This window comes from Aotus nancymaae, unplaced genomic scaffold (assembly GCF_030222135.1).
Source record: "Aotus nancymaae isolate 86718 unplaced genomic scaffold, 86718_ANA_hifiasm-v0.15.2.pri h1tg000020l, whole genome shotgun sequence".
In the NCBI taxonomy this organism is placed as follows: domain Eukaryota; kingdom Metazoa; phylum Chordata; class Mammalia; order Primates; family Aotidae; genus Aotus; species Aotus nancymaae.
In genome coordinates this window covers 30645377-30672265 of record NW_026988432.1, presented here as the reverse complement: position 1 = coordinate 30672265, position 26889 = coordinate 30645377, and the positions used below count along the sequence as shown (strand labels likewise).

At 47.0% G+C, this 26889-nt stretch overlaps 1 protein-coding gene across 2 annotated transcripts in view; it reads right to left on the bottom strand.

The window, feature by feature from the left end:
- ST8SIA5 (ST8 alpha-N-acetyl-neuraminide alpha-2,8-sialyltransferase 5) overlaps window positions 1–26889 on the bottom strand; it is an 82041-nt gene that overhangs the window by 45688 nt on the left and 9464 nt on the right. The window contains exon 2 of one of the 2 annotated variants that reach the window (XM_012440884.2): window positions 2243–2350. The exons of the other annotated variant lie outside the window; for it this stretch is intronic. Within the exon in view, the coding sequence (XP_012296307.2) occupies window positions 2243–2350 (108 nt within the window). The remainder of the gene's footprint in view (window positions 1–2242; window positions 2351–26889) is intronic. 2 annotated transcript variants of the gene reach the window in all.

The following is a 26889-nucleotide window of genomic DNA, read 5'->3' as shown; positions in this document are numbered from 1 at the left end:
CTCTGCACATCTGCTGCCAGGAGCTGTCCTGCCCATTTTAAAGAAGGCAGGAGCTGCTCACACACCAGGGTGAAAAATCGTCAACATCCAGTTCCATTTTAACCACATTAACCATTATTTCCCACATGTGGAGACTACATACTGCAGTTCTTCAACCAGGTGGGTATTTCGGGGTCAACTAGAAGTGGAGATTTGAAATTGGAATTGTCCCAGGAAAATGTGGGAGTTGTGTTCATGCCATTTTTTCTGTAATTAAGGGAATTCTGGCTCAAATGGGAGCACTCCAGAAGGAAGTCAACTCAGCTGGTAATGACGTTGCGTCAAAGGCACCTGAATTCCAAAACCGACTTAACAGACATCAGCTGGGTCTCTGACCCTGTGGGCTCCCAGCTGATAGGAAAGAGGAAGCTGGCCCAGGTCGTGGAGAGAGGGGCAGAGAAAATAAAGAGCATAGGGGAGGGTGAAAGGGAGTAGGGAAGCAAGGATGTGGAGGAGAGAGGGAGGCACTAGGGAGTGAGAAAGGAAGGAGGGCTGAGAACAGGTAACAGGAAGAAAGTCAGAGAACACAGGTGCAGTGAGAGGGGAAGGGAAGTTACAGGCGAAACCGTGGCAAGAGGAAGGAAAGACAAAAGATGCTGGCAGCAAGAAAAGTTAGGAATGGAGCCCACGCAATGGCAATGGTTTCAGCCACTGCCTGGAGACATCTGCCCAGAAACAGCTTCCCAGGGGCCCGTCTGTCTGCCTTGCTCACTTGACTCGCATTTTCTTTTTTTAAAAAACAGGGTTTCGCTTTGTCACCCAGGCTGGAGTACAGTGGCACAATCTCAGCTCACTGCAGCCTCCGCCTTCCAGGTTCAAGCAATTCTCCTGCTTCAGTCTCCTCGGTAGCTGCACTGCCATGCCCGGCTAATTTTTGTATTTTTAGTAGAGATGGGGTTTCACCATGATGGCCAGGCTGGTCTTGAACTCCTGACCTCAAGTGATCCGCCCACCTCAGCCTCCCAAAGTGCTGGCATTACAGGCCTGAGCTACCACTCCTGGCCTTGACTCACATGTTCTACCTCAAACCTCTTGAAGAACTCTCCCAGGAGTCCAGTAGGGAGGTACACCCTTGCTGACTTACCTAGACTGCTCATCACCTGGGAGGCAGGCTGCTCAGCAGACAGGCCAGCATGGGAGGCTTGGCATCCCAGGACAAGCATGGGCCCCCACCTCACCTGTGACATCCAGAGTCCCCTCTGCACTTACATGGAAAGAACTGTGGCCCCAAAAGGCAGCATAAGACCCTCCAGCCCGGGCCACGGCGTGCAGCCACCCTAAACCCTCAGGCCTGTCTGTGGACCTTTGCCTGACTGGTTTCTGACATCAGAGCATTGAATAAATACATACATATCAGGGGTCCTTGAAAAACCCATTACTTCTCTGCAGGGTCAATTTAATATCTGTGTGTCAAAATCACCAGCAACAAAATTACAAGCCTCTCTCAGGAAAAAGGACCTGAGAGTTACCCCCTCCTCAGAAATACAAAAATCAGGAAACCAAACAGCTTAATCAGCCCCTGGGAACGCTTAGCTGGCAGGTTCCAGTCACACCCAGCTCCCAGCAGAAACAGTATCCTGCCTCGTCTGCAAAAATTCTTTACAATACCCTCCCTGCAATAAGTGTACCCAGCCTGAGAATATTTCATTTTAATTCATTCAACAAATATTACTGATCAAGAGGAAATAACCACATGATGGAGTGCGTAGCAAATCTCAGCACCATCTTGATGGAAATGGTTCTGCTCCAGCCAACAGCAACCTCCCCAGTGGGCAGAGCAGGGACTGCCTTGGCAGGGGACTTCAGAGAAGCAGGGAACACCCACCTGATGCCCACTCCTTGATGCCACCCACACGCACACCCCTACACACACTTGCTGGCTGATATCTGAAATCCCTGCAGCAGAGACAGAGCTTTGGCCCCCACCCCTAAATGGAAGTTTGAGATCAGGACTCCCACCCTACCCCCCGATAGAAGGGGCCAGTGAATCCCTGCTTGGTTCTGGTTGGGTCCTATGCCTCATCCTTCAAATTCATTCACCCTCAAGTTAAAGGAACCAGGTAGGATACCAGAGTGCAGGGAGTTTTCAGCCACCAGAACAAGCCTGCTTCTTCCACCCTAGGAAGTAGACAGTGTGGCAGGGGCTGCAGGGCCACCCCAGGTCAGGCTTCTCCCCTCCCTGGCCATTTGCTGGGGTCTGTACCTGGAGCTGGAGTCACTGCCGCTCTGCACTGCTGGATCATCCGTGACATTAAAGAGCCCCGTCCAATTGGTCAGCTGGTCACCACTCTGCCAATCAAACGGGAGGCCTCTGGCAAGAAAATGAGGCAGTCGGTACTCATGCTCATTTGCTGGGTTAAGCCTGCCTACCAGAGAGCCACATTCTGTCACTGTGCCCAAGTGACACATGCCCTTGGTCATGCAGTTAAAGGAGACGATGGTACTGACTCCGATCGTGAGGATGGCGATGACAAGCCACAGCCCTCTGCAGTGCTCTCTGCTCTCCTGCACCCATCCTCTTACTCCATCTGTACCACAGGGCTGAGAGCACGCATTTCACACACAGGGACATTGAGACTCCGCAAGACGAAGGTCACAGAGCGCCTCTACCTCCTATACCATGCCATCCCTCAGTTCCTGACTCTAGTTAAGCAAGAAGAGAGTCTTAACACAAAGCCAGCACCAGCATTGTGTCCTCCTCAGAAGCCAGACACACTTCAGAGCTTTTAATAAAATCTACAGTATTCCAGCACACAAGGATACCGCTTTTGGTTCAAGATGTGTACTTAACACACGTTTATCTCGACTCCTTCCCCAACCCTCACTAAAATGACAGCAAAAGGATAAATTCAGACACACATGTGGGAAGAATGCCTTAGAAGGGGCCAGCAGTAACACGCTGGAAGATGAAAATAACAAGGTCATGGGCCTCCACCAGAGAGTGGACGTCTGACTGGCTGCCAGAAGCAGATCTACTTGCTGTGAACAACTTAGGAAGGCTCAGGAATGGAAGGTCCCCAGGGCCAGTGAAGGTGGGAGTGCAAAATGGAGCTAAGAGCAGGATTGTTTGAAGTCTGCACAAGAAACAGTTAGACAACCCTCTCCCCAATGCCCCATGCATTCCCACACCAGGCCCTCTTCCCAAGCCTGAGCAGCCTGACCACTCCCCTGCCCACCTCATGGATGTCGGGAGATTGCTCTCCGGGGAAGCTGACTCACAGAGGTTCTGCACTGTTTTCTTGTATCAGAGACTCCACACTGAAAACAGCGGGTGTACCTGAAAGTCTGCTTACTGAGTGCACCTGGTTTCTAAATGCTTGGGCCACATACCCTGCCTTCCAGGTTTCTTGAGGGATGGGTTTCTCAGGAGGGAAACTGATCCTCTCAAAAGAAACAGATATGGAGGAAAGGGCTGGTGCCTGCCTGATTGCCCCGGGGCAGGCTTTCTCAGCCTGGCACTATGGTGTCTGGGGCTACTACTAGTTTGTTGTGGGACCATCCTGTGCATTACGGGATGCCGAGCAACATCCCTGCTCTCTACCATTAGATGCCAGCAGCATTGTACCCTCGACCCTCCTGTCGCAGCAACCAAAAATGTCTCCAGACATTGCCAATGTCTCCTGGGGGCAAAACTGCCCCAGTGGAGAACTGCCGCCTACAACAATCCACAGAACTTTCAAGAAACCTTCTAGTGACTGGCTGGCCCTTCAATATAAACAGGCTGTCAGAGACCATCAGCATGTGAAGAAAGCTTTAATGGTCAGAGAACAAAACAAAACAGCTTTCTCTGTTCATGCCCAGTGTGGTCTCAATATGCAGAATGCCAGTGAGTTCATAAATCTATACATCCCATGGAAACGCTCCACAGCAACCACATTATCGGTGCCAAGGACCATGCGGCCATGCAAAAGGACGTGGCCGATATTGACAAGGTTATGGGCAGGTTTAACGACCAGTTTAAAACCTATGTCATCCAGAGGGCCATTCGCAAGATGGGTGAGACAGATTATTCCATTCTCCAATTGGCCAAAGCCAACAGCATCGCCTCAGAAAGGACTTTTAACTGGACAGAATCATGGATGTGAAATGTTTGTCTAAATAAATAGTGAGGCCAGGTGCGGTGGCTCATGCCTATAATCCCAGCATTTTGGGAGGCCGAGGTGAGCAGATCACTTGAGCTCAGGAGTTCAAGACCAGAGTGGACAACATGGTGAAACTCAGGATGAGTTTAAAATCTATGTTATCCAGAGGGCCATTCGCAGGATGGGTGAGTCAGATTATTCCATTCTCCAGTTGGCCAAAGCCAACAGCATCACCTCAAAAAGGACTTTTAGCTGGACAGAATCATGGATGTGAAATATTTATCTAAATAAATAGTGAGTGCTGGGCACAGTGGCTCACGCCTGTAATCCCAGCACTTTGGGAGGCTGAGGCGGGTGGATCACGAGGTCAAGAGATCGAGACCATCCTGGTCAACATGGTGAAACCCCGTCTCTACTAAAAATACAAAAAATTAGCTGGGCATGGTGGCGCACACCTGTAATCCCAGCTACTCAGGAGACTGAGGCAGGAGAATTGCCTGAACCCAGGATGCGGAGGTTGCGGTGAGCTGAGATCGCGCCATTGCACTCCAGCCTGGGTAACAAGAGCGAAACTCCGTCTCAAAAAAAGAAAAAAAAGAATATTCAATTTTTAAGGCCGGGTGTGGTGGCTCACGCCTGTAATCCAAGCACTTTGGAGGCCAAGATGGGCGAATCACCTGAGGTTGGGAGTTCAAGACCAGCCTGACCAATATGGTGAAACCCCATCTTTAAAAAGAATAAATAAATAAATAAATAGTGAGGCTGGGCACGGTGACTCACGCCTATAATCCCAGCATTTTGGGAGGCTGAGGTGAGCAGATCACTTGAGCTCAGGAGTTCAAGACCAGAGTGGACAACATGGTGAAACCCCATCTCTACAAAAAAATACAAAAATTAGCTAGATGTGGTGGCACTCGCCTGTAGTCCCAGCTACTTGGGAGGCTAAGGTGGGAGAATCCTTTGATCCTGGGAGGCGGAGGTTGTGGTGAGCTGAGATCACACTACTGCACTCCAGCCTGAGCAAGAGAGTGAGAGCCTGTCTTAAATGAATAAATAAATAAACAAATAAAGAGTGAAACACTTAAAAAAAAGAACACAGGGGGAAAAAGACAAATGAAAAAAGCAGAAATTTTTTTTCAATAAAACACTTCATAATAAATAGCCTCTAAGATGAGGCAGCAGATGGTCACTGGAGCTGGGAACTGATCCATCTGTATCTCTACTAATGATCTGAGTGTCTGAGTCTCTGCACCTCTGGAGGCCTCTGTTCACATCTTTCAAGTGAGAGGACTATCTCAGTTGCCTCCAAAGTCCCTGACTGCAAGTATCACAGATCTGAGCCTTCTTCTCTGATACCCACACACCTTCCTCTTCAGAAATCTAGCTGACCTCCTATGTGTGTGTCAGCTTAGTCTCCCAGCCAGACCCTGGGCCAAAAAGTTCCCTTGGGGCCCTGCTAGCAGAGAGCTGCACACATGAGGTGGTCTAGCGACGCTTTGCTGGGTGACTGTGGACCCGGTTCTCAAACTCTCCAGGATTCACAGCAGAGGGGCCCTCGATCCGGTAAAGGAAAAGGCACAACTCACAGGGTAGAGCCCTCTCAGAGAGGTTTAGTAGCTTGCCGAAGATTGCAAGGCTGACAAGTAGCTAAGCTGAGATTTAAACCCAGGGCTAACTCTAAATGCTTCTACTCCTAAAAGCCTTTACCAGACAGCCTATAGGCCAAGAAAACAGTAATATTTCCACCTGAGATTTTGTAAACTAGCTAGTTCACAAACATATCAAATCAATGTCCAGCCCAGGAGTCTACTATGAAACTCACCAGTCCTTAAGAAATAGTCTGGCCAGCTAGACTTCTTCCCACGGAACGCATGAAAGGTCAGCTAGCCAGCCACACTGTCGTCCTCCTACCTGTGGTGAGACCCCATGACTCTTCACATGGAAGTCCCCCCCACCCCCCAGGACTATAGAAGTGAGGAACTACTGAGCAGAAAATATGATGACTTAGAAAAGTACTCATCATTAAGCAGGGGGTGTGGGGGAAAACAAGCTACAGAAGGATATATACAATAGTAGTTCCATTTCTGTAAGGTCTTATACCAGAAAGCTGGTTACTTTTGTAGGTGGAATTAAAGTTTATTCTTTCTTTTGATTTAGCAATGTTTACTCATTTATCTCAAAAAAAAAAACCTGATTGCATAATTTTCACAACCAATATATTATATAATTTAAATTCCATCCCTGTGCTAAAGATAAGCACTATTATTAGCCAAGAAACCCCAATGAGGAAAGTGTGTGGAGGTATAAAGGAGGATGACAAAAGAAAAAAACATTTCATGGTCGGGCGTGGTGACACACGCCTGTAATCCCAGCACTTTGGGAAGCCAAGGTGGGAGGATCACTTGAGGTCAGGAGTTTGAGATCAGTCTGACCAACATGGTGAAACCCCATCTCTACTTTAAAAAAAAAAAAATTTATTCAGGTGTGGTAGTGTGCACCTGTAGTCCCAGCTACTTGGAAGGCTGAGGCAGGAGAATTGCCTGTACCTGGGAGGCAAAGGCTACAGTGAGCTGAGATCACGCCATTGCACTTCAGCCTGAGTGACTGAGTGAGACCCCATCTCAAAAATAAAAATTAAATTAAATAAATTTTAAAAAAAATTTAAATAAAACATTTTATTCACTCATTCATTTATTCAACATTCATTGAGCATCTACTATGCACCGGAAACTGCTAGTTGCTGGGCCAAGTAACAGCAAATAGTTTGCTCTTATTTCCAAAATGCTCACCACAAAATTGAGATAATTACACTAACTCAACATGGAAACATTAGAAAACAAGATAGGGAAAAATCAAGTGCTTAAAGGGAGTGCTGTAACTTTTTTTATGTCTAATTTATTTTTTAAAAAAGAGATTTGAAATAAATATGGCAGGATTTAACATTTGTTAACACTGGTAATTCTCAGTCATGACTGCATGAGTATTTGTTATATTGTTTTCCATATTTCCATAATAAAAATACACATAAAAATAATTTTTTTTTGAGATGGAGTTTCACTCTTGTTGCCCAAGCTAGAGTGCAATGGCGTGATCTTGGCTCACGGCAACCTCTGCCTCCTGGTTTCAAGAGATTTTCCTGTCTCAGCCTCCTGAGTAGCTGGAATTATAGGAGCCCCGCCACAATGCCCAGCTAATTTTGTATTTTTAGTAGAGACGGGGTTTCCTCCATGTTGGTCAGGCTGGTCTCAAACTCCCAACCTCAGGTGATCCACCTGCCTTGGCCTCCCAAATTGCTGGGATTACAGGCATGAGCCACCATGCCCGGCACTAAAATAATTTTTAAAAACCAACTGCTTGACTGTGCTAAACTCATAATCACTAACAAGGCTTTGGAGTAGCCAAGGGCAGCTTCCTGGACTCAGTCAGCCTTGCAGAATCTTTGCACCTTGCAGGTTAAGCTAGTGAACACAGTCGTGCACCTAAGGAAACAACATATAAAGAATTAGGTAAACTGATTTATTCAAGACTGGATTCAGATATTTAGAGGCCCCAAGCACTGAAAAGTGTGTGGTGCCACCTCACACCCATACTTACTCAAAAGTTATGTGCCTGTTAAAATAAAAATAGCTCTGTCTGGATTTTCTGATTATGAAATCTGGGATATGTTTGTGGAGGCTCAGCTTTTCTCTGTCATGTGGTTATTGCTGACAACTGGCTTAGCCAGTCCCCAGTCGGGTAACCCACAGCCATGTAACTTAGCCCCTTGTTCTCATGGCAATGAATCCTACAGCCATCAGAGGGTGGTGTAAGCTGCCCATTCTTCCCTGAGCCAACTGCCAGGGGAATTTCAGGACAGAAGGCAAAATCACATCTCAGACAAGCAATTTAAAAACAGGTGGAACTACTGCCATTAATAATATCCTCCAAATATTGTAAGACATTATCTTATTAAAATTTATGCCAATGGATTAAAAAACATATATGTTCTAGGCACTGTAATAGATTTACATGTTATTTCAAATCTTCCCAAAAGCCTGTAGGTGGGCATTAGTATCCCCATTTCACAGATGAGGAAACTGAACCTAGCAAAATTAGATGTACAACTTGCCCGGATATTATGAAGAGTAGAGAAAGTATTCAAGCCCAAGCTCAACACCAGGGCCCGTGTTTCTTCCTTCTTTCCTTTAACTCCACGTTCTCATGCTCTTTTTGGAGGGAAAAAAGACTTTTCCATTGTTCAATATATTTTTTTTTTTTTTGAGACGGAGTTTCGCTCTTGTTACCCAGGCTGGAGTGCAATGGCGCGATCTCGGCTCACCGCAACCTCCGCCTCCTGAGTTCAGGTAATTCTCCTGCCTCAGCCTCCTGAGTAGCTGGGATTACAGGCACGCACCACCGTGCCCAGCTAATTTTTTGTATTTTTAGTAGAGACGGGGTTTCACCATGTTGACCAGGATGGTCTCGATCTCTTGACCTCGTGATCCACCCGCCTCGGCCTCCCAAAGTGCTGGGATTACAGGCGTGAGCCACCGCGCCCGGCCTGTTCAATATTTTTAATATTATTCGAGCTCCTGCCCTTGCTGTGGCACCGTTTAATGATGAAGTCTCCATATAAAACAAACCATAGGCTGGGTGCAGTGGCTCACGCCTGTAATCCCAGCACTTTGGGAGGCCAAGGCGGGTGGATCACGAGGTCAGGAGTTGAAGACCAGCCCGGTCAAGATGGTGAAACCCTGTCTCTACTAAAAACAAAAAACAAAAATTAGCTAGCGTGGTGGCAGGCGTCTGTAATCTCAGCTACTTGGGAGGCTGAGGCAGGAGAATCACTTAAATCCAGGGGGCGGAGGTTACAGTGAGCCGAGATCGCACCACAGCACTCCAGACTAGGCAACAGAGTAAGATTAAAAAAAAAAAAAAAAACCACGATTGAAGACCCAAAGTCACAGAATTTCTAGAACTGGAAGAGGCCAGCAGAGGCAATTTTATGGGGGACACAGGAGGGGGCAGGAAGTGGCACCCGTGTAGCTCTCCATTCACAGTGTGTGGGCTCCTGCACAATCTGCCTTCGCATATGGTGAGCTGGGGCCAAGCGTCTGCGAGTGCCGAGTGCCCACACAGATGCTGGAATCGCCAGGGAGGTCGAACCAAAAGAGGCTGAATCTATGGGGCACAGGGCACTTGGAACCGTGGACTTGGTTCCCTGCAGAAGCCCCACCCCTGACACCAGAGCCTAGGACCCCACGTACTGAGCGCCTAACCCAGTGGGGCACAGCATGCAGCCCAGTCACCAAAAGGCTGGCCATGTGCCTCAAGACAAAATGCAATGGAACCCATCCTTGCAAACCACCTCCAAGATCCTGCTTCAGGCTGAGGCCCTAGTATGCGCTGGAGGGTGAGACTGAAGTCACTGTTGGTGCTAGGCTCTGTTTTTCAGGTCGGTAGAGGACAGGAAGGCAGCTGCTTCCTAGACGATCTCCTTGGTCTTCTTGCCTTCCGTGCCCAACAGCCTAAACACTGCCATCAGAGTGAGCTTCCTAAGGATTATACCAATAGCACTCCTTGTCTGTTCCAGAACCTTCCAAGACTCCCCATGACCCAAAGGACAGGATCCAGACCCTCAACTCAGTGCCCCAGCAGTGGCCACGCAGCTTCACTGGCACCCCTCTGCAAACCTCAGCTTTGTAAGCCACCATTGTGCTCCCACACTCACCCTGCACCTCACCTGCCTCAGCGTTCCTCAACCTCCGACGTCCAGCTCAAGCTCCACCATTTTCCTGAGGCCCTCCCTGACCACTCTGGCCCAGCCCATCAGGCTGTCCTGCCTCAGAACCAAGTCAGCACTAACTCATACAGTTTCCAATCCTGCCTGACTCAGCAGTCACCTCTGTCTGTCTATCTGTGAGTTCTGTCATCCCTACATAATTATGGTCCTTCATAGGGTAGAAACTAGACTTTATATCTAAACCTGAGCCCCAAATTGTCTTTCTCAAGGTCCTTAAGCAACCAGATTGGGGAAAGGGGGATGGGGTGGGTGCCTTAAGGTTCTAGAACTATGGGATCCTGAACTCCACCCTCCCCAGAGACCCCCTTAAGGAAAATTGGATCAGGAAGGTTTTACCCATCCTGGGAAAGAGGAAGAAACAGAGGGAGGGGAGGCCAGCCAGAAACACATGCCAGATTGCTTGTTGAGTCCAGCCCTCCTGGGGCAGGTGAAGGGCCTGTGGCCACAGAGGTGTTAGAGGTGTTCCCAGGCAAACTCCCACCCAAGAGACAAGGTTTACAGTGGATAATCCAGAGCTAGTAAGAGGCACCAAGCAGGGAGGGGTGTGACTTGAAGGGCCACAGGGGCTGTCCCCTGTCCCTAAAGTCTCTTACCCATTAACCTGTCACTCAGACTCCAAAAGAATGACAGTGTTGTGACCAACAATTACAAATGGACTTCAGTGTTAGGAGATACTGCTGCCCTCAAGAACTGATGGTGTGGTTTTAATCATTAATTGGGAAATGACCACCTGTGCACAGATGAAGTCCTGGGAGGAGTCCAGAGGTGGCGGGTGGTAAGAGAACAGAAAAAGCAGGGACCTGGAGGCCAAGCCAGGGCTCTGCTAGGAACTGCAGCGCTAATCTCAGAAACCACTAGTTCTCAGTGAGGGGCAAATAGCTCCAATTGCTAAACAGCCTTTGGCAAGATTTCAGGCAGAAGCACCAGTTTGATGAGGGAGAACGTTCTGGACAAGAAGGTGTTATCAGTGCCGCTCCATCACTCACACACCTGCAGCTGCCATGTTCCTTTAAAGGTGTTAACGCCAGCCCCATAGGTGGCCACTTTCTTCAGAGCTTCAATAGCCATCCAAGCAAATGAATCACCTCCAGGGAATGCTTGCCTCTAGAGATTCTTGGATAGGGGAACTCACATTCTACCATTCACTAGCAGTGTGACTCTCAGCATTGAACCTCTTGAAGTCTCAGTTTTCTCATCTGTCAAAGGGGATGAATAACCCTTGATCTAAGGATACAAATAGTCTACAAAAACAGACATATAAATGTTAACACACATATAAACACTTTTATATTTAATAATACCCAATTTAAATGTATTTAACCCAATGTTTGCTTCCAGAAAAGATAATGGAGTGGTTGAAGGACAAGGTGAGAAGTCTTCCTTTCACTTTGCACACGCTTTTCTAACTTTCAATATTATACGTGCTTACATTACTTTTTCAAAAAATAAACAAAAGTAGGCCTGGCACTTTGGGAGGCCAAAGCAGGGGGATAGCTTGAGCTCAGGAGTTTGAGACCAGCCTGGGCAACACAGTGAGACCCTGTCTTCACCAAAAAAATCAAAAAATTAGCTTGTAGTCCTGGCTACTTGGGAGGCTGCAGCAGGAAGATCATTTGAGCCCAGGAGGTTGAGGCTGCAATTAGTCATGATCATGCTGCTGCACTCCAGCCTGGGTCACAGAGCAAGATGCTGTCTCAAAAAATAAAAACAAATAAGCAAAGGCAGGCTGGGCACAGTGGCTAATGCCTATAATTCCAGTGCTTTGGGAGGCTGAAGTAGGAGGATTGCTTGAGACCAGGAGTTCAAGGCTACACTGAGCTATGATTGTGCCACTGCAGTACAGCCTGGATGACAGAACAACACCCTGTGTCTAAAAAAGAAAAAAGAAACAACAACAAAAATTTACAAAAAATAAACAAAATTAAATTTTGGTGTGGGTTTAATCTCACTAGTAACCAAAGACATGCAAATGAAAATAATACAATCTTATTTTTAACCTATCAAACTGATAAAATATATGTATTGTTAAGACTCAAGTCTGGTCATTGGTATCAATTTTCTGAAAGATGATTTGGAAATATCTATCAAAAGGTTTAATAATGTCTATACTGGCTGGGCACAGTGGCTCATACCTATAATCCCAGAACTTTGGGAGGTCAAGGCAGGTGGATCACCTGAGGTCAGAAGTTCGTGACCAGCCTGACCAACATAAAGAAACCACATCTCTACTAAAAATACAAAATTAGCCAGTGTAGAGGCACATGCCTGTAATCCCAGCTACTCAGGTGGCTGTGGTAGGAGAATCACTTGAACCTGGGAGGCAGAGGTTTCAGTGAGCTAAGATCATGCCATTGCACTCCAACTTGGGCAACAAGAGAAAAACTCCATCTCAAAATACAATAATAATGTGCCAGGTGGGCATGGTGGCTCACGTCTGTAATCCCAGCACTTTGGGAGGCTGAGGTGGGTAGATCAGGAGGTCAGGAGTTCAAGACCAGCCTGGCCAACATGGTGAAACCCCATCTCTACTAAAGATACAAAAAATTAGCTGGGCTTGGTGGTGGGCACCTGTAACCCCAGCCACTTGGGAGGCTGAGGCAGGAGAATCACTTGAACCTGGGGAGGGGGGCGGAGTTTGCAATGAGCTGAAATCGTGCCATTGCACTCCAGCCTGGGCGACAAGGCGAGACTCAGTCTCAAAAAAATAAAATAAAATAATACAAATGCTTATACCTTTGGTCCCAGTGATACCCCTTTCAGGATTTTATCCTCAGGAAATTACCAAAATCACAAAGAGGGTTTGAACCAGACAGACTGTTGTCTAGAGTCTTATTAATCAGGCAACCTAAATATGCACCATGAGGAAAAGGCTGGGGACTGCAGTGCTTCAAAATGATAGGAGGGCTGGCATGGTGGCTCACACCTGTAATCCCAGCACTTTGGGAGGACGAGGCAGGAGGATTGCTTGAGCCCAGGAGTTCTAGACCAGCCCAAGCTGGTCTAGAACTCTACTAATTTTTTTAAAATTGACCGGGCATGGTGGTACACACCTATAGTCCCAGCTATTTAAGAGACGGAGGCAGGAGGCTCATTTGAGCGTGGGAGAGAGAGGCTACAGTGAGCCCTGATTGCGCCACTGCACTCCAGGGAGACCCTGTCTCAAAAAAACAACAACAAAAAACCACAAGGGTGGTCACATAGCCACCAAAATATCATATATATAAAGATGTTTTAAATGACATAGGGCAACCATTAAATTTAAGCCAAAGAAAGTCAGAATATATGTGTAAATTCACTATTATTTCATATATCTTTTTAAAAAATGCTTAGTGGAAAACCTGATAGAAAGCAAGCCAAAAAGTTCCTATGTCTCCAAGTGGTAGGATACTGTGAGTTTTTTTCCCTGCTTCTTCATACTTTCTGCCCTAAAAACATTACAATGAACATGTATTATTATAACCACATCAGAAAGTGGCAACAATGTAAACTCAAGAAAATACAATAATAGTAATAACAAAATAATAATCCTAGACGACTTTCTAGGTTGCTTAGAGGCACACAGTAGGTCCTCAATAAATTGTTCTGGGACTGTCTCAAATAACAGAAGATGTCTTCTTTCTACTCCTCTCCTTTTTCTTAGAATATTGTTAGCAAACTTGAAGCACTTTCTCTTCTTTAAAATGTATAGATAAATCATTTTCAAAATTAAAAAGGCTTTTCATCAGTTTTAGGACCCAGGGACTTCCTTCGCAAAAATCTGGGAGCCATCTCTTTGAAATGTAATAATCAAGGAAGACAGCACTCCTATTTCCAAGTTTCTGCGGGAGGGTAGGAGCCTCACTTCAGTAGGTGTCTTGCTCCAACTTGCAAAACTATCTCCTGTCATAAAGATATGAGACATTTGGGCCGGTTGCAGTGGCTCATGCCTGTAATCCCAGTACTTTGGGAGGCCGAGGCAGGTGGATCACAAGATCAGGACTTCGAGACCAGCCTGGCCAATATAGTGAAATACCATCTCTACTAAAAATACAAAAATTAACCAGGCATGGTGGCACGTGCCTGTAGTCCCAGCTATTGGGAAGCTGAGTCAGAAGAATCGCTTGAAACCAGAAGGCGGAGGTTGCAGTGAGTGGAGATCGCACCACTGCACTCCAGCCTGGGCGAGAGAGTGAGACTTTGTCTCAAAAAGAAAGAAAAAAAAGATACGAGAAGTTTGTTTCTCCTCTGGATAAAGCCAATTAGCTAACACAGATGGTCACCCCAACTACCAGATCAAATGAAGATGAACTACGTGTGACAAATGGCTCTGTCAACTACTTGAGGGCTAGTTGTTTATCTGGAGAAGATGCAGGTAGCGGGTTGTAGCTGCCTGGCTATGTAAAGGGGGAGATTTCTTTCCGTCTTTGCAGTCGCTTAGCAGATTGCCTGTGATGAGCACTACATTCTGATTTAATGCTTATCCAGTGATAAAAATATTTTCTCTACTAAAAGAAAAAGGCCTTTTGGTACCAGGAGGGAAGGTAATGATGATGATGAAAATGAAAAATGAGGAAAACTGAACAGGGGCAGTTGTTTCATGCTGAGAATGCCATGCCTTTCTCCTGAGTAACTGCTGCCAGCCATACCCCTTGGGGAACTAGTGATCACCGATCACCTGGCCCAGGGCCCCTACACCTTCCTCTTGCCCCAGCAGGAGAGCCCAGGCCCCTGTGGAAGGCTGGCACCCCAAGGATCAGCAGCCAGAGTGCCTGAAGCCATAGATCTGAAAGCCTTTCCTGACCCAAGTCTTGACCTAGAACAAAGCCAAATCCACTTCTCTTTGAGACAACTCAGTCTCAAGCCAGCAGCCACCCCAGAACAGATGCCCTTACCTTCCTGACAAATCCCATCCTGGCCAGGGGAGGGCCCTGCTCATCCTATGACTGTCATCTCTAAAGTTAGGGATGGCACCATAACATGCACACTTTCACTCAAGAAGCTCTCCTCAGAGAGCTCATCCATGCTCTCCTCGGACCTTTTAGAGCATAACGCACCCTGGATGAAACAGGCAATAAAAGTACAATCACACATTAATAATTTATATTTCCACAAAGTGCTTCACTTCTACCAGGGAGCAAATTCAAATCTGGGCGTGAGGGGACAGGATAGACAACAAGCGAAGCAAAGGCAACAAGAACAGGGGAGGTATGCGCTGCCTGAGGTGTGGTAAGACAGGCCTCGGGTTGCCACTTCACTCATTTGTCCAAGAGATGCAGGAAGTCCAGGCTTTTATTTTTAATTTCCCAGTTTTTTTTTTTTTTTTTTTGAGATGGAGTCTCACCCTATCACCCAGGCTGGAGTGCAACAGCACGATCTTGGCTCACTGCAACCTCCATTTCTCAGGTTCAAGAGATTCTCCTGCTTCAGCCTCCCAGGTAGCTGGGATTACAGGCTCATGCTACCATGCCTAGCTAATTTTTTGTATCTTTAGTAGAGATGGGGTTTTATCGTGTTGGCCAGGCTGGTTTTGAACTCCTGATCTTGTGATCCGCCCACCTCAGCCTCCCAAAGTGCTGGGATTACAGGCATGAGTCACCGCCCCTGATCCCCAGTTCTTAAATGTCAACAAATACAAACTTGAAGCACTGTGCAGACCAAATATGACAGGCTGTAGTCTGGGGACCGCCCACTGACAGCCCCTGAGTTGTGACATCTTGCTCCATCCTGACCCCAGCCCTGTGAGGGAGGGAGGCAGAGTGCACCATCAGCCATCACAGCTGAAGAAACAGGCATAGAGTGGGGAAGTTAGCTCAAGCTACTCCTGGGTTTCAGGCAAAGATAGGCCTGGAACCCAGGAGTCCTGACTCCCAGTTCAGTCCTCTCAGCACCCAAGGCCTGGATCCTGTCCCGGGAGTCAGTTGCACACAGCACGCCTTGGGGTCTCCCCATATTGAGGTGCTGGGTCAGTGGCTTCAGCCTTCTGGCCTCATGCTCGACAGACCCGTTCACCTTTGCTACCATACCCACAGTGGCCCAGGTGAGTGCTGTTCCAGAGTTCCAGCACCCTGCCTGTCACCACCCCTTTCCCTCCTGCTTGACAGGCATACAACAGGAACGAGAATGACTGACTGTACTCCCTATCATTACAGGGATAACTTTGAATAGGCCCTATTCAAAAAAAAATAAAAATAAAAAAAAAATAAAAGAAAAAATCATTCACAAACGTTGCCATTTAACTTTTGTGGGAGAATAATCTATTGAATTATTCATTTGTATTTTCCCTCCTCCATTCCAGAAATGTAGCTCAGTTTTTTTATCTTCAATCCAGGGCCAGCTGGGTTGTGGGGGCTGAAAGGTTTCAATGCTCAAGAAATTGTGCTGTGAAGAAACTGTGTGAGAACCTCCTGAGGGAGGTGGGGGGCCAGTGCCTCTGGGTCTGGGAAGGGCTGTGGTGGAAGTGGTGAGACCAGGGCCCACTGCAAGGTTCCTCAAAACCAGGAAGCTCATGCTAGCAGCTTGAGATCCCTCTCTGCACATCCTGTTGGGATTTACTCAGGGTGGTTGGCAATATATTAAAGGAAATATTAGGGAACGTTGTAAGATCATAGTCTCAAACCTTTTGGAAGGCCAAAAGGCTTTCATTATCTTGTAATAATGGGACAGACTGAAGGCAGCCAGTTCTTACCTTAGAGCATTAGGTCATAGGGTGAAGATTAAGGATAGTAGAAGCTTCCCCAGTTAAGTCTGTTTATCCCACATTCCTTTGTCCCTACTCTAACTACTTGTTTACTCATGTAAACTTTGTGCTGGATGGTCCTCTCGGGGGGGGGCGGTCAATCAGGGGGATTACCTGTTAATGGTATTTGCTCTGGGCCCTGGAACCAAAACCTTTTATCATTCACAAAACCGCTCTTTTAACCATGCTAATTATCCACAAGCATGCTGACTTAGAACCTCTGTTATTAAATCTATACTGAATAAATGCAAGGAGGAACAGTAAGATGGGGTCGGGTAGCTGCAATCGCCCTCTGAGAGCAGCTGACGACCTCCCTAGCCCACTTGTCCACTAGACTCGGTGTGTGAGTGCATTTTGTTCATCCGTTGTGGAGTCAGGGTTTGCAGGACAGACCCCTACAGGTGGTGATCAATGTCTCAACATCCCTCACGAGGGACAGCAGGACCTCAGAAAGGGGCAGCTCAGGAGACTGGACCCAGGGCTCCAGAAAGCAGCGAGCAGATCAGCAGGGCCAGCACAGCCCAGGGAGCCCATGGCACTGTTCTGTTCTGCACACGACCTCCAGGGTCTTCACACAACCCCAGGAGGGGGAAGACCCTGAAGCCACCTCAACACTGGTGGATTCCATTTCCCACAAACTGGTGGATAGGGTTTAGTCATGTTTTTAGTTTAAAAATGAGCCATTTATTTCACACCAAGCCAAGCTTGTGAAATACAATATATAATTGCTTTTCTATTGTTAATCAGCAAATCACTTGCATAGGACCTCACAGCATTGAGGGTATCTTTCCTTTTTACATTCATTCTATTTATTTCATTATATGATTCTATATTGGTCCAACAGCCATCCCAGGCCACATACTGAGGCTCAACAGTGAGCAAGCCACCGAAGCCTTGCCCCAGCAATTTCTACCAAAGGGAGACAGATATGATGACAATAACTAATAGGTGACAAAATGTCTCATATGCTAGAGGGTAAAAGTGTTGTGGAAAAAATAAAGGGAAGAAAGGGGGATAAGGGGCTTGCGGTGGGGGAGGAAAGTTACTCCACACAGGGTGACTGGGGAGGCCTCTCTGGGAAGGGGATGCGTAAACAGGACAGGAAGTGGGTGGTGATGGGCCAGGTGGATGCCTGGGGAAGGATACACAAGGTGAGGACTGTCCCCTGCAAAGGCAGAGGCAGGAGGAGGATGAGCTTTCACTGGGGCCGAGTGAACCAGGGGCAGGGTGGCCAGTGATGAGGCATCAGTTCATGGAAGAAAGGAACACTGCCTTTCTGGGATCCCTCAAAGTCATGTAGGAGGAAGGTGGGCCTAATTTCATCTCTGGAAGATCCAAGAACTCACCCAAGAGTGTCTGCAGGTTGGGCCCAGAATGTGGGCCCTCCCCCTGTCCCTAGGGGGCTCAGACTGTCCTTCCCATACCCACCCCCCACAACCATCCACCATCCCCAGGTCCAAGGAAGGAGATAGGCCTCTCAGAGAAGGCGCCAGGACCTTCCCACCCAGATCCAAGTGAAGGTGCTGCTGGCTGCGCAGCATTCTCAGAGGGATGAACGGGCACAGTGACCAGGTTCTGTGCTCCCTTGCCTGTCCATGCTCCTAACTCACTCTGCAACTCACATTACTGTCCTGTGAAACTCCAGAGGGTAACATTCTCCTCATCGGAAAAGGGAAGGGGTTTCATTCACCAGGGTCCATGCTGGGGCCTTTCATTAGAGGCAAAAGAAATGATGCTGCAGGGCAGGAGTGTCTGGAGAGAGGAAAGGAACCGGGAGAACCCCAACCCCTAGCCTGTCCCCCACCTACCCCGACCCCTGCTCTGCACCCTAGGGAAAGGAGGAGAGTGTGAAGCTACGACAGGCACTGGGCTGATGGGGCTCTGTGAGTGGAAGCAGGAGGGCCTCCTTGGGACCCTTGGCCCTGCGTCCTGGGTCCTAATGAGCAGGCAAGCATCCTGGATTCTAAAGCCATCAAGGCTCTGCAGGGCCAGGGGAGTGCAAGCATTTACAATGCCAAGGCAGGGGGAAGGGGGAGTACACACTGGGGCACCCAGCCATGGGAGAGGTCCAGAGAGAGAAACAGAGCAAGCTCCAGGTAGAGCCCCAGGACTGCCTCCAGTCTTCATGCTGCAATGGCCCGAGTGTAGGCCCCCAAGGCCAACCTCAGTGCATTTCTGCTCCCCAGCCTTGTGTCCTAGACCTCTACTGCCCACCCACCCCTCCCTGCTTGTCTCCACTGCCCACCTCAGGAAGAGACCCACACAAATGGGCAACTGGGGGCAAGCAGGCATCCAACAATGTCATGCTCCTTCCAACTGCTCTTTGTCAGGCATTTCATTTAAAGGAGAGGCTCCTACAAGAGGTAAACAGGTGGGGGGAAGGGGTGAGCACCAGGCTTGCAGCTCTCCTCTGCATTCAGGCCCTAAACAGTGCACCTCAATGAGCACACTGCAGACCCCTCCCTTCTCCTTGGGGGGGCTGTTGAGGGATGTGGATATGGTGGGTGACAGTCCCCTCAAACACTCAACCAAACATTCATCCTAACCACTCTGTCAAGAGCTCCCACAAATACTGTTTTATTCATCTTATCACATGCCTGGATTCCCTATCTGTGTGCACACGTGTTCGTGCGTGCGTGTGGGCACCTGTGTGTGCACACCTCTGAGGTTAGTACATGTGTTCATGCATGCATGTGTGACCTGTGTGTGCACACCTCTGAGGTTAGCACACGTGTTCGTGCATGCATGTGTGCACCTGTGTGTGCACACCTCTGAGGTTAGTGCCTATACGCTCCCCCAAACCTGTGGAACCAGTCCAGCTGAACCTAACCAACCATTTCATTCCTGCACCCAGTTGTTTGCTTCTACAATTCCTTTGTTATGGGTTGAATGTCTCCCCAGAATCCCTGTGTTGAAGTTCTACCCACCCACCCCCAGCACCTGTGATTTTGACCTTAGCTGGAAATAGGGTCCTTGCAGATGTGGTTAGTTAAGCAAGATGAGGTCATACTGGAGTAGGATTGGCTCCTAATCCAATATGACTGGTGTCCTTTTAAAAAGGGGAAATTTGGACATAGAGGCATGCAAAAAGGAGATCACTAGGTGAGGATGAAGCCAGAGATCTACAAGCCAAGGAGCATCAAAGATTACGGGCAAACTACCAGAAGCAGGGAAGAGGCACAGAATAGATTCTTCCTCACAGCCTTGGAAGGAATCAATGCTGCTATCCTGATCTCAGCCTTCCAGTCTCCAGAACCATGGGACAGTAACTCTGTGGTTTAAGCCTTCCAGTTTGTGGTCCTTGTTACAGCAACACTGGCAGTACACCTGGGGTTGCCTCTCTAATCCTTTGGGCAGAAATCTTACTCTTCCTTTTCCAGGCTCCACTCAAAGCCTAAATCTTGTCCAGTGGTTCCCAAATCGACTCCATGGAACATTGGGGTACCCTTTGAGCCTCTGCAGAGGAGAGGAGGGAAAATGGTAGAGGTAGGATTGAGAACGAGGGAACTAGGTGGGCAGGACTGGAGCCTCTATCCTTCTTTCTAAGGTGAGCATGTGCTCCTACACAGCCCTTGGTGAGAGGGGTCTCTCTGCCATCTGATTCTACCAGCCTTGAACAAGAGTTTGCACCATCCACTTGGCATTTAGCATGTAAGATAGTTGTAAACTCTTCGTGTGTGTTTGAGCCCTCCCTGCCCTCCCCCAAGAGAGCACCCCGTTTCATCCATCTTGATAACTGTGATGGTTAATTTTAAGTGTCAACTTGATTAGATTGAAGGATGCAAAGTATTGTTCCCGGGTGTGTCTGTGAGGGTGTTGCCAAAGAAGATTAACTTTTCAGTCAGTGGACTGGAAGAGGCAGACCCACCCTCAATGTGGGTGAGCATCATCTAATCAACTGCCAGCACGGCTAGAATAAAGCAGAGGTACTGAGTCTCCCAGCCTTCATCTTTCTCTGTGCTGGATGCTTCCAGCCCTGGAACATCAGACTCCAAGTTCTTCAGCTTTGGGACTCTTGGACTTAACATAAGTAGTTTGCCAGGGGCTCTCAGGCCTTCGGCCACAGACTGAAGACTGCACTGCTGGCTTCCCTACTTTTGAGGTTTTGGAACTTGGACTGGCTTCCTTGCTCCTCAGCTTACAGAAGGCCTATTGTGAGACTTCACTGTGATCATGTGAGTCAGTACTCCTTAATAAACTGCCTTTTATATATACATCTGTTCTATTAGTTCTGTCCCTCTAGAAAACCCTGACTAATACAGTAACCAATGTCTATAGCTGCAACGATAGAAATATACCAGGAGCCACATATGTTATTTTAAATTTTCTGGTAGCCACATTATAAAAAAGAAGTAAAAACTCATGTAATAAAATTGCTTAGAACTAAATACACAGACTTACAAATGAGTGCATACAAAATTGGCGAAATGAGAATTGATGGATTGTATCAACGTGAATTTCCTGGTTGTGATATCGTACTATATTGTTTGGGGTGTTTTGTTTTGCTTTGTTTTTTGAGACATGGTCTTGCTCTGTTGCCCAGGCTGGAGTGTCGCAGTGCTGTTATAGCTGACTGCAGCCTCAACTTCCTGGGTCCAACCAATCCTCCCACCTCAGCCTCCTGATTAGCCAGGACTACAGGCATGCGCCACCACACTTGGATAATTTTTTATCTTTATTTTTGTAGAGACAGGGTATCACTCTGTTGCCCAGGCTAGTCTCAAACTCCTGGAGTCAAGTGATCCTCCCACCTTGGCCTCCCAAAGTGCTAGGATTACAGACATGAGCCACCATGTCTGGTCACGATAATGCACTATATTGTTTTGAAAGATGATATATTTGGAGGAAACTAGGGGAAGTGAATACAGGTTCTCTCTGTGTTATTTGTTACAGCTGTGTATGAATCTACAATTCTCAAAAAGATTTTCTGAAAGTAAAAAGAAGTCGGGAGCAGTGGCTCACTCCTGTAATCCCAGCACTTTAGGAAGCGAAGGTGGGTGAATCACAAGGTCAGGAGTTTGAGACCAGCCTGACCAATATGGTGAAACCCTGTCTCTACTAAAAATACTATGTATATATATATATATATACACACACACACACACACACACATATATGCTGGGCGTGGTGGCACATGCCTGTAATCCCAGCTACTCGGGAGGCTGATGCAGGAGAATTGCTTGAACCCAGGAGGCAGACGTTGCAGTGAGCCAAGATCATGCCTCTGTACTCCAGCCTGGGGAACAAGAGTAAAACTCCGTCTCGAAAAAAAAAGGCAAAATTAATTTCAATAATATATTTAATTTAACCTAATATATTCAAATATTATCATTTTAACATGCAAACAATATAAAAAATTAAGGAGATATGTCACATCCCTCTTTTGTATTATGTCTTTGAAATCCAATGTGTATTGTGTATGTACAGACAGCATGTCTCAATCCAGACACCACACTTCAGTGCTCAGTAGTCCAATGGGGCTAGTGACTAGTGGACAGTGCAGGGCTAGTACATAAAGAGCACTCAATGGATGCTCACTGCATGAATGAATGAATGAATGACAAATGTACCAATTAATCAGCCTGAACTAAGAGGGGCCTGAGACTGGACCTGCAGAATAGCACCTCACCAGCAGAAGGGCACTGGGTGGGAGTGGGGGGACATAGGTATTGTGACATTGGCTCTGCAGGCACTGCTGGGTGGAAAGAGAATCCCCCAAAATGAACTTGGATTAGAAGGAGGACAGCAACCCAGCCTAACATGGAAGAAAGAGAAAGCACTTGGGAATTCTTAAGCCTTCTTTCAGGAGTTGTGGGGTGTGGTTTATTTTAGGAAATGGCAATGGTGGTCTTAGGAATTATAGATCCTTCGATCTGCTGAAAAAGAATGGGGAGTTGGCAGACTGCAGGAGTGAGGGAAGGGAGGCCTGGCCTTCCTTTGCCCAGAGACTCAGCAAATGCAGCAAAAATCAGATGAGATCTCAAGCTGGAGTGAGCGTGTATGCATTTTATTCTCCCAGGAGTCCCCCTCCCCAAGTGTGGTATTAAACTCCCAGAACCCCCCCGTGTGGCGTCCCACACACATATCCTGGCTTACCTGCCTTATTTCCATCCCTTCCACCCACCCAGTCCAGGGGCTCTGCAGGACCTGGGAGTCCCCTAGAAGGAGCCAGCAGTCCCCAGCCTGAGCCGTTCTCCTGAAGTACCAGTCCCTTGTGCCCCACATACCAGAGCTGGAAGAGGGGAAGCCACTTCACCCACCCACTCACACTGCATGAGGCTAAACGGAGACCAGACAGGCCATCAGTCAGCTTCACAGAGCACTGGTGTCTAAAAAGAAACTTTAAACTCTTCGATAGCTTCCATCACCTGCTCCTCCTGCCTCAACACCTCAGCGTGTCCCCCGGATTTCTCCCAAATCCAGTCTCTGAGACCCACCAATTCTTCAAAGCTTCTGTCAGGTCCCACCAGGCTACACCCACCACTCCCATTGCTGTCTCCTCTGAAACTTACAAGATTTATAGTCTATGCCACAAAACTGCAAGTTTATTTATACACTGTCTTACATAATTTTTCATGTTTGTCTCTTTAAATGTTCTGTAAGTTTCTTAAGGACACGAATCATACCAAATAATTCTTTAGTAGCATCCCCTCTCCCCCAGTGCAAAGCCGAGGGACACTTAATGAATGTTTCTTGATTATTAGGATAAAGTTTCAGGATTCCCTTTGTATGAATCCACCCATTCAACAATTAGTGTCAGGCACTGTGCTTGGTCCTAAGAATTCAGAGATGAATAAAGCATCTCTTACAAGGGTCTTACAAGCTGTGCAACTTTACACGTCACTGCCCCTCTCTGCATGAATATGAAATGAGGAAGACTATTTAATAGGACTATGGAGAGAATTAAATGAAATAATCCACATTTAGGATTAGCTTCTTAGGTTAGAAACTGCCTCATGATCCCTTAGTGAATGTTAATAATTAATTTTTTTGAGACAGAGTCTCACTCTGTTGCCCAGGCTAGAGTGCAATGGCACAATCTTGGCTCACTGCAACCTCCACCTCCCAGGTTCAAGCAATTCTCCTGCCTCAGCCTCCTAAATAGCTGGGATTACAGGCATGCACCACCACACCTGACCAATTTTTGTATTTTTAGTAGAGATGGGATTTCGCCATGTTGGCCAGGCTGGTCTCAAACTCCTGACCTCAGATAATATGCCCACCTTGACCTCCCAAAGTGCTAGGATTACAGGCATGAGATACCACTCCTGGTCAATAGTTAATATTATTACCTGATGAATCCTTCACCTGTGGGGAGGAGGGGTGTCCCTAGTATAATAGGTAGGGTTAAGAGCTAAATTAGAGAATTATGAGATATGAAGTGAATGACCTGAATACATCAAAGAGGAGAAATTAAATCCTCTAAGAGGTAAATCCCTGGAAAATAGAAATGTCAAAAAAAAAAAAAAAAAAAAAAAAGGGCCAGGAAGAAGAGATGGAATCCAGGAGTGAGAGGGTGTCACTGTGCTCCTGAGGGATATCTGAGGAAGGTGCAGGAAACTCACATCCAACACCTGTGCAGGGCTGGGCATAAGGTAGGTCAGAGCCAGGATTAGAGGAAGGCCAGCAAGACACCCAGAACACAACATTTAAAGAGGTCCTTGTTCTCAGGCTCATGTAAGTATAATGTTGACACCTGAGAGTAGGGGCCACCTTAAATTTTGTTCCCTGGATCACTTGCTGGCCTCACCTCATCTCATTTTGCAGCAGGTGCTCAAGTGAAACTTGCTCTGACCAGCGAAACTATAAAGTCACTCTGCTGACCCACCACACACCCAGGCTGCAGTCAGTGCAGCATCCCTTCCCCTTTCTAGGGCACCCTCCCCCTCAAGAACCACACTCTCGATAGATCCTCAGTCCCTATGGTCCCAATATCCTGGGGCTGTGCCTGTTTCTCGGGACAGTCACAGAAGGCTTTGTCCCCTGGGTGGGAGGACAGCTGGCTCAGTGATGAGGACCTTTGAATATACACATGTAGGCAGCACAAAATCAGGCTGTACTTTTCCTTGACCCAGTTTCGCATCCTTGAGTCTCAGGCCTGCACCAGCCACAGGCAGGCAGCCCAGGTTTGTGCACTGAAGGAGCAGGAGAGAGGAAGTCTGGAGGGAAAACAAGGCATAGGAGGGTCCTCTGTACTTGAGGCAGGACAAAACTCCTGGCCTCAGCTCCTGTCCACTGCACAATCACATAGAAAAGCAATGGGATAGTGCTGAGCAGGATGTGCTAAGTAGAGACACCACAGTGCTGTGAATTCAAAGGAGGGAAAGAGCACCGTGGGCTGAGAACAGAAAGAGAAGCAGGATTTGGACTGAAAGACAGCTGGGAGGGACAGTAGGTGGGGAGACAGCGTGGGTGAAGGCCCAGAGTTAGGACAGATGTGACATGTGTAAAAGACCCTTGGCTGGCCAGGTGTGGTGGCTCACGCCTGTAATCCTAACACTTTGGGAGGCCGAGTCGGGTGGATCACCTGAGGTCAGGAGCTCAAGACCAGCCTGGCCAACATAGCAAAACCATCTCTACTAAAAATACAAAAATTAGCCTGGTGTGGTGGCACATACCTGTAATCCCATCAGGAAGCTGCGGCAGGAGAATCGCTTGAACCTGGGAGGCGGAGGTTGCAGTGAGCTGAGACGGCACCACTGCACTCCAACCTGGGTAACAGAGTGAGACTCCATCTCAAAAAAAAGAAAAGAAAAAAAAAAAGATCCTTGGCTGACAGGGGAAAAACATTCAACTTCCAGAGTAGGCCTATGCACAGACTGACAATTAGGGGTGAGATTTTTGTTTGGGGAACAGAAACATTCAAAGACTTCCATTTCTAACAAAATGGCCTACTGAGAAGCCCTCTGGGACAGGTGCTGTGACATACCCCCCACATCCCCTTCGTGAATGAAGGACTTCGCCCACCCGTTGGGGGTGCCATGAGCCAAAAGCCCACAGCTCAGTCCTCTGAGAACGGCTGCAGGTGAGCATACTCAAGGTTACGTCGTCTTCCAGGGCATATACCTCTTCCAGGTATAAAAGTCAGGCCCCTCACCCCAACTCTGGGCAAGTCTGAAGGGCCACCCCATCTCCAGGGCTGCCTATGGGGTCCATTGAGGGTTTCTCTGGAACTGTATTGTGTCTCAGTTTCTCCCTGTGACCAGTCATATTTCCTTCTCTCTTTCTCAGATATTGATCCTAAGAGCACTTCTCAACAAACATCCTGCACTCAAATCTCTGGCTCTGAATCTGCTTTCCAGGGAACCCAGTCTGCAACAGCCTCCTACTACAAAACACTAAAATAACAATTAAAATGTCTTTTAAATGCCTTATTAGAAAGAAAGGATTAATAGTCTGGCAAGAAAAGAAGTAGTAGATGCATTCGTCAGACAATCCCAGATTCATGCTTCCTTTGTAATAGCCAAAGGGCCCTCCCAAGGCAGAGGGTCACACTAGAAACCTCCTCCTAAAGCCAATAAAACACAAATAATGCAAAAGAAAAGAAAGGAGAAAATGCAGGGTATGTAAAAAACACAAAATACAATAAATGTAAATATACTAAACTTTCTAGGTAGAAGACAGAGATTGTCAGATTCATCATTAAAAACTATAAGTATGTGCTAGTTACAATAGACATAGAATGAAAGACACGCACATTTTTTAAAAAAGGAATCAACATCATCATAAATATCATGTTCTCTCACCACAATACCTTTGCATTTAAAGAATCAAAAAGATAAGGAAAAAATTAAGGTATCTGGATATTTTAAAGTATTTCTAAATTCATGGGTGAATAAACTATGATAGAAATTAGAAAATAATTGGAATTAAAGATAATTAAAATACCTCTGGTATTTACTAGCTGTATTACCTTGAACAAATTACATAACCTCACTGTGGTTCAGTTTCCTGATGAGGAAACTCATAAAATGAGCATGGTAATAGTATCTATTACTTGTGTTATATGAATTCAGTATGGCAATATATAAAGCACTTGGACTAGTATCTGGCACATAGCAAATGCAATGCTGTTCTGAGTTCTTGTTACATCATCATCATCTCAAAACTGAAGGGATTTAATTAAAGAAGTATTCAGAGGAAATTTTTTAACTTCAAAAGTTTACATTAGAGAATAGAAAGACTGACTATTGAAGAGATAAGCACCCAACTTAGGAAGTTAGAAAAATGACAAAATAAAACTGAAGCATAAAAATTAATAAAATAGAAAG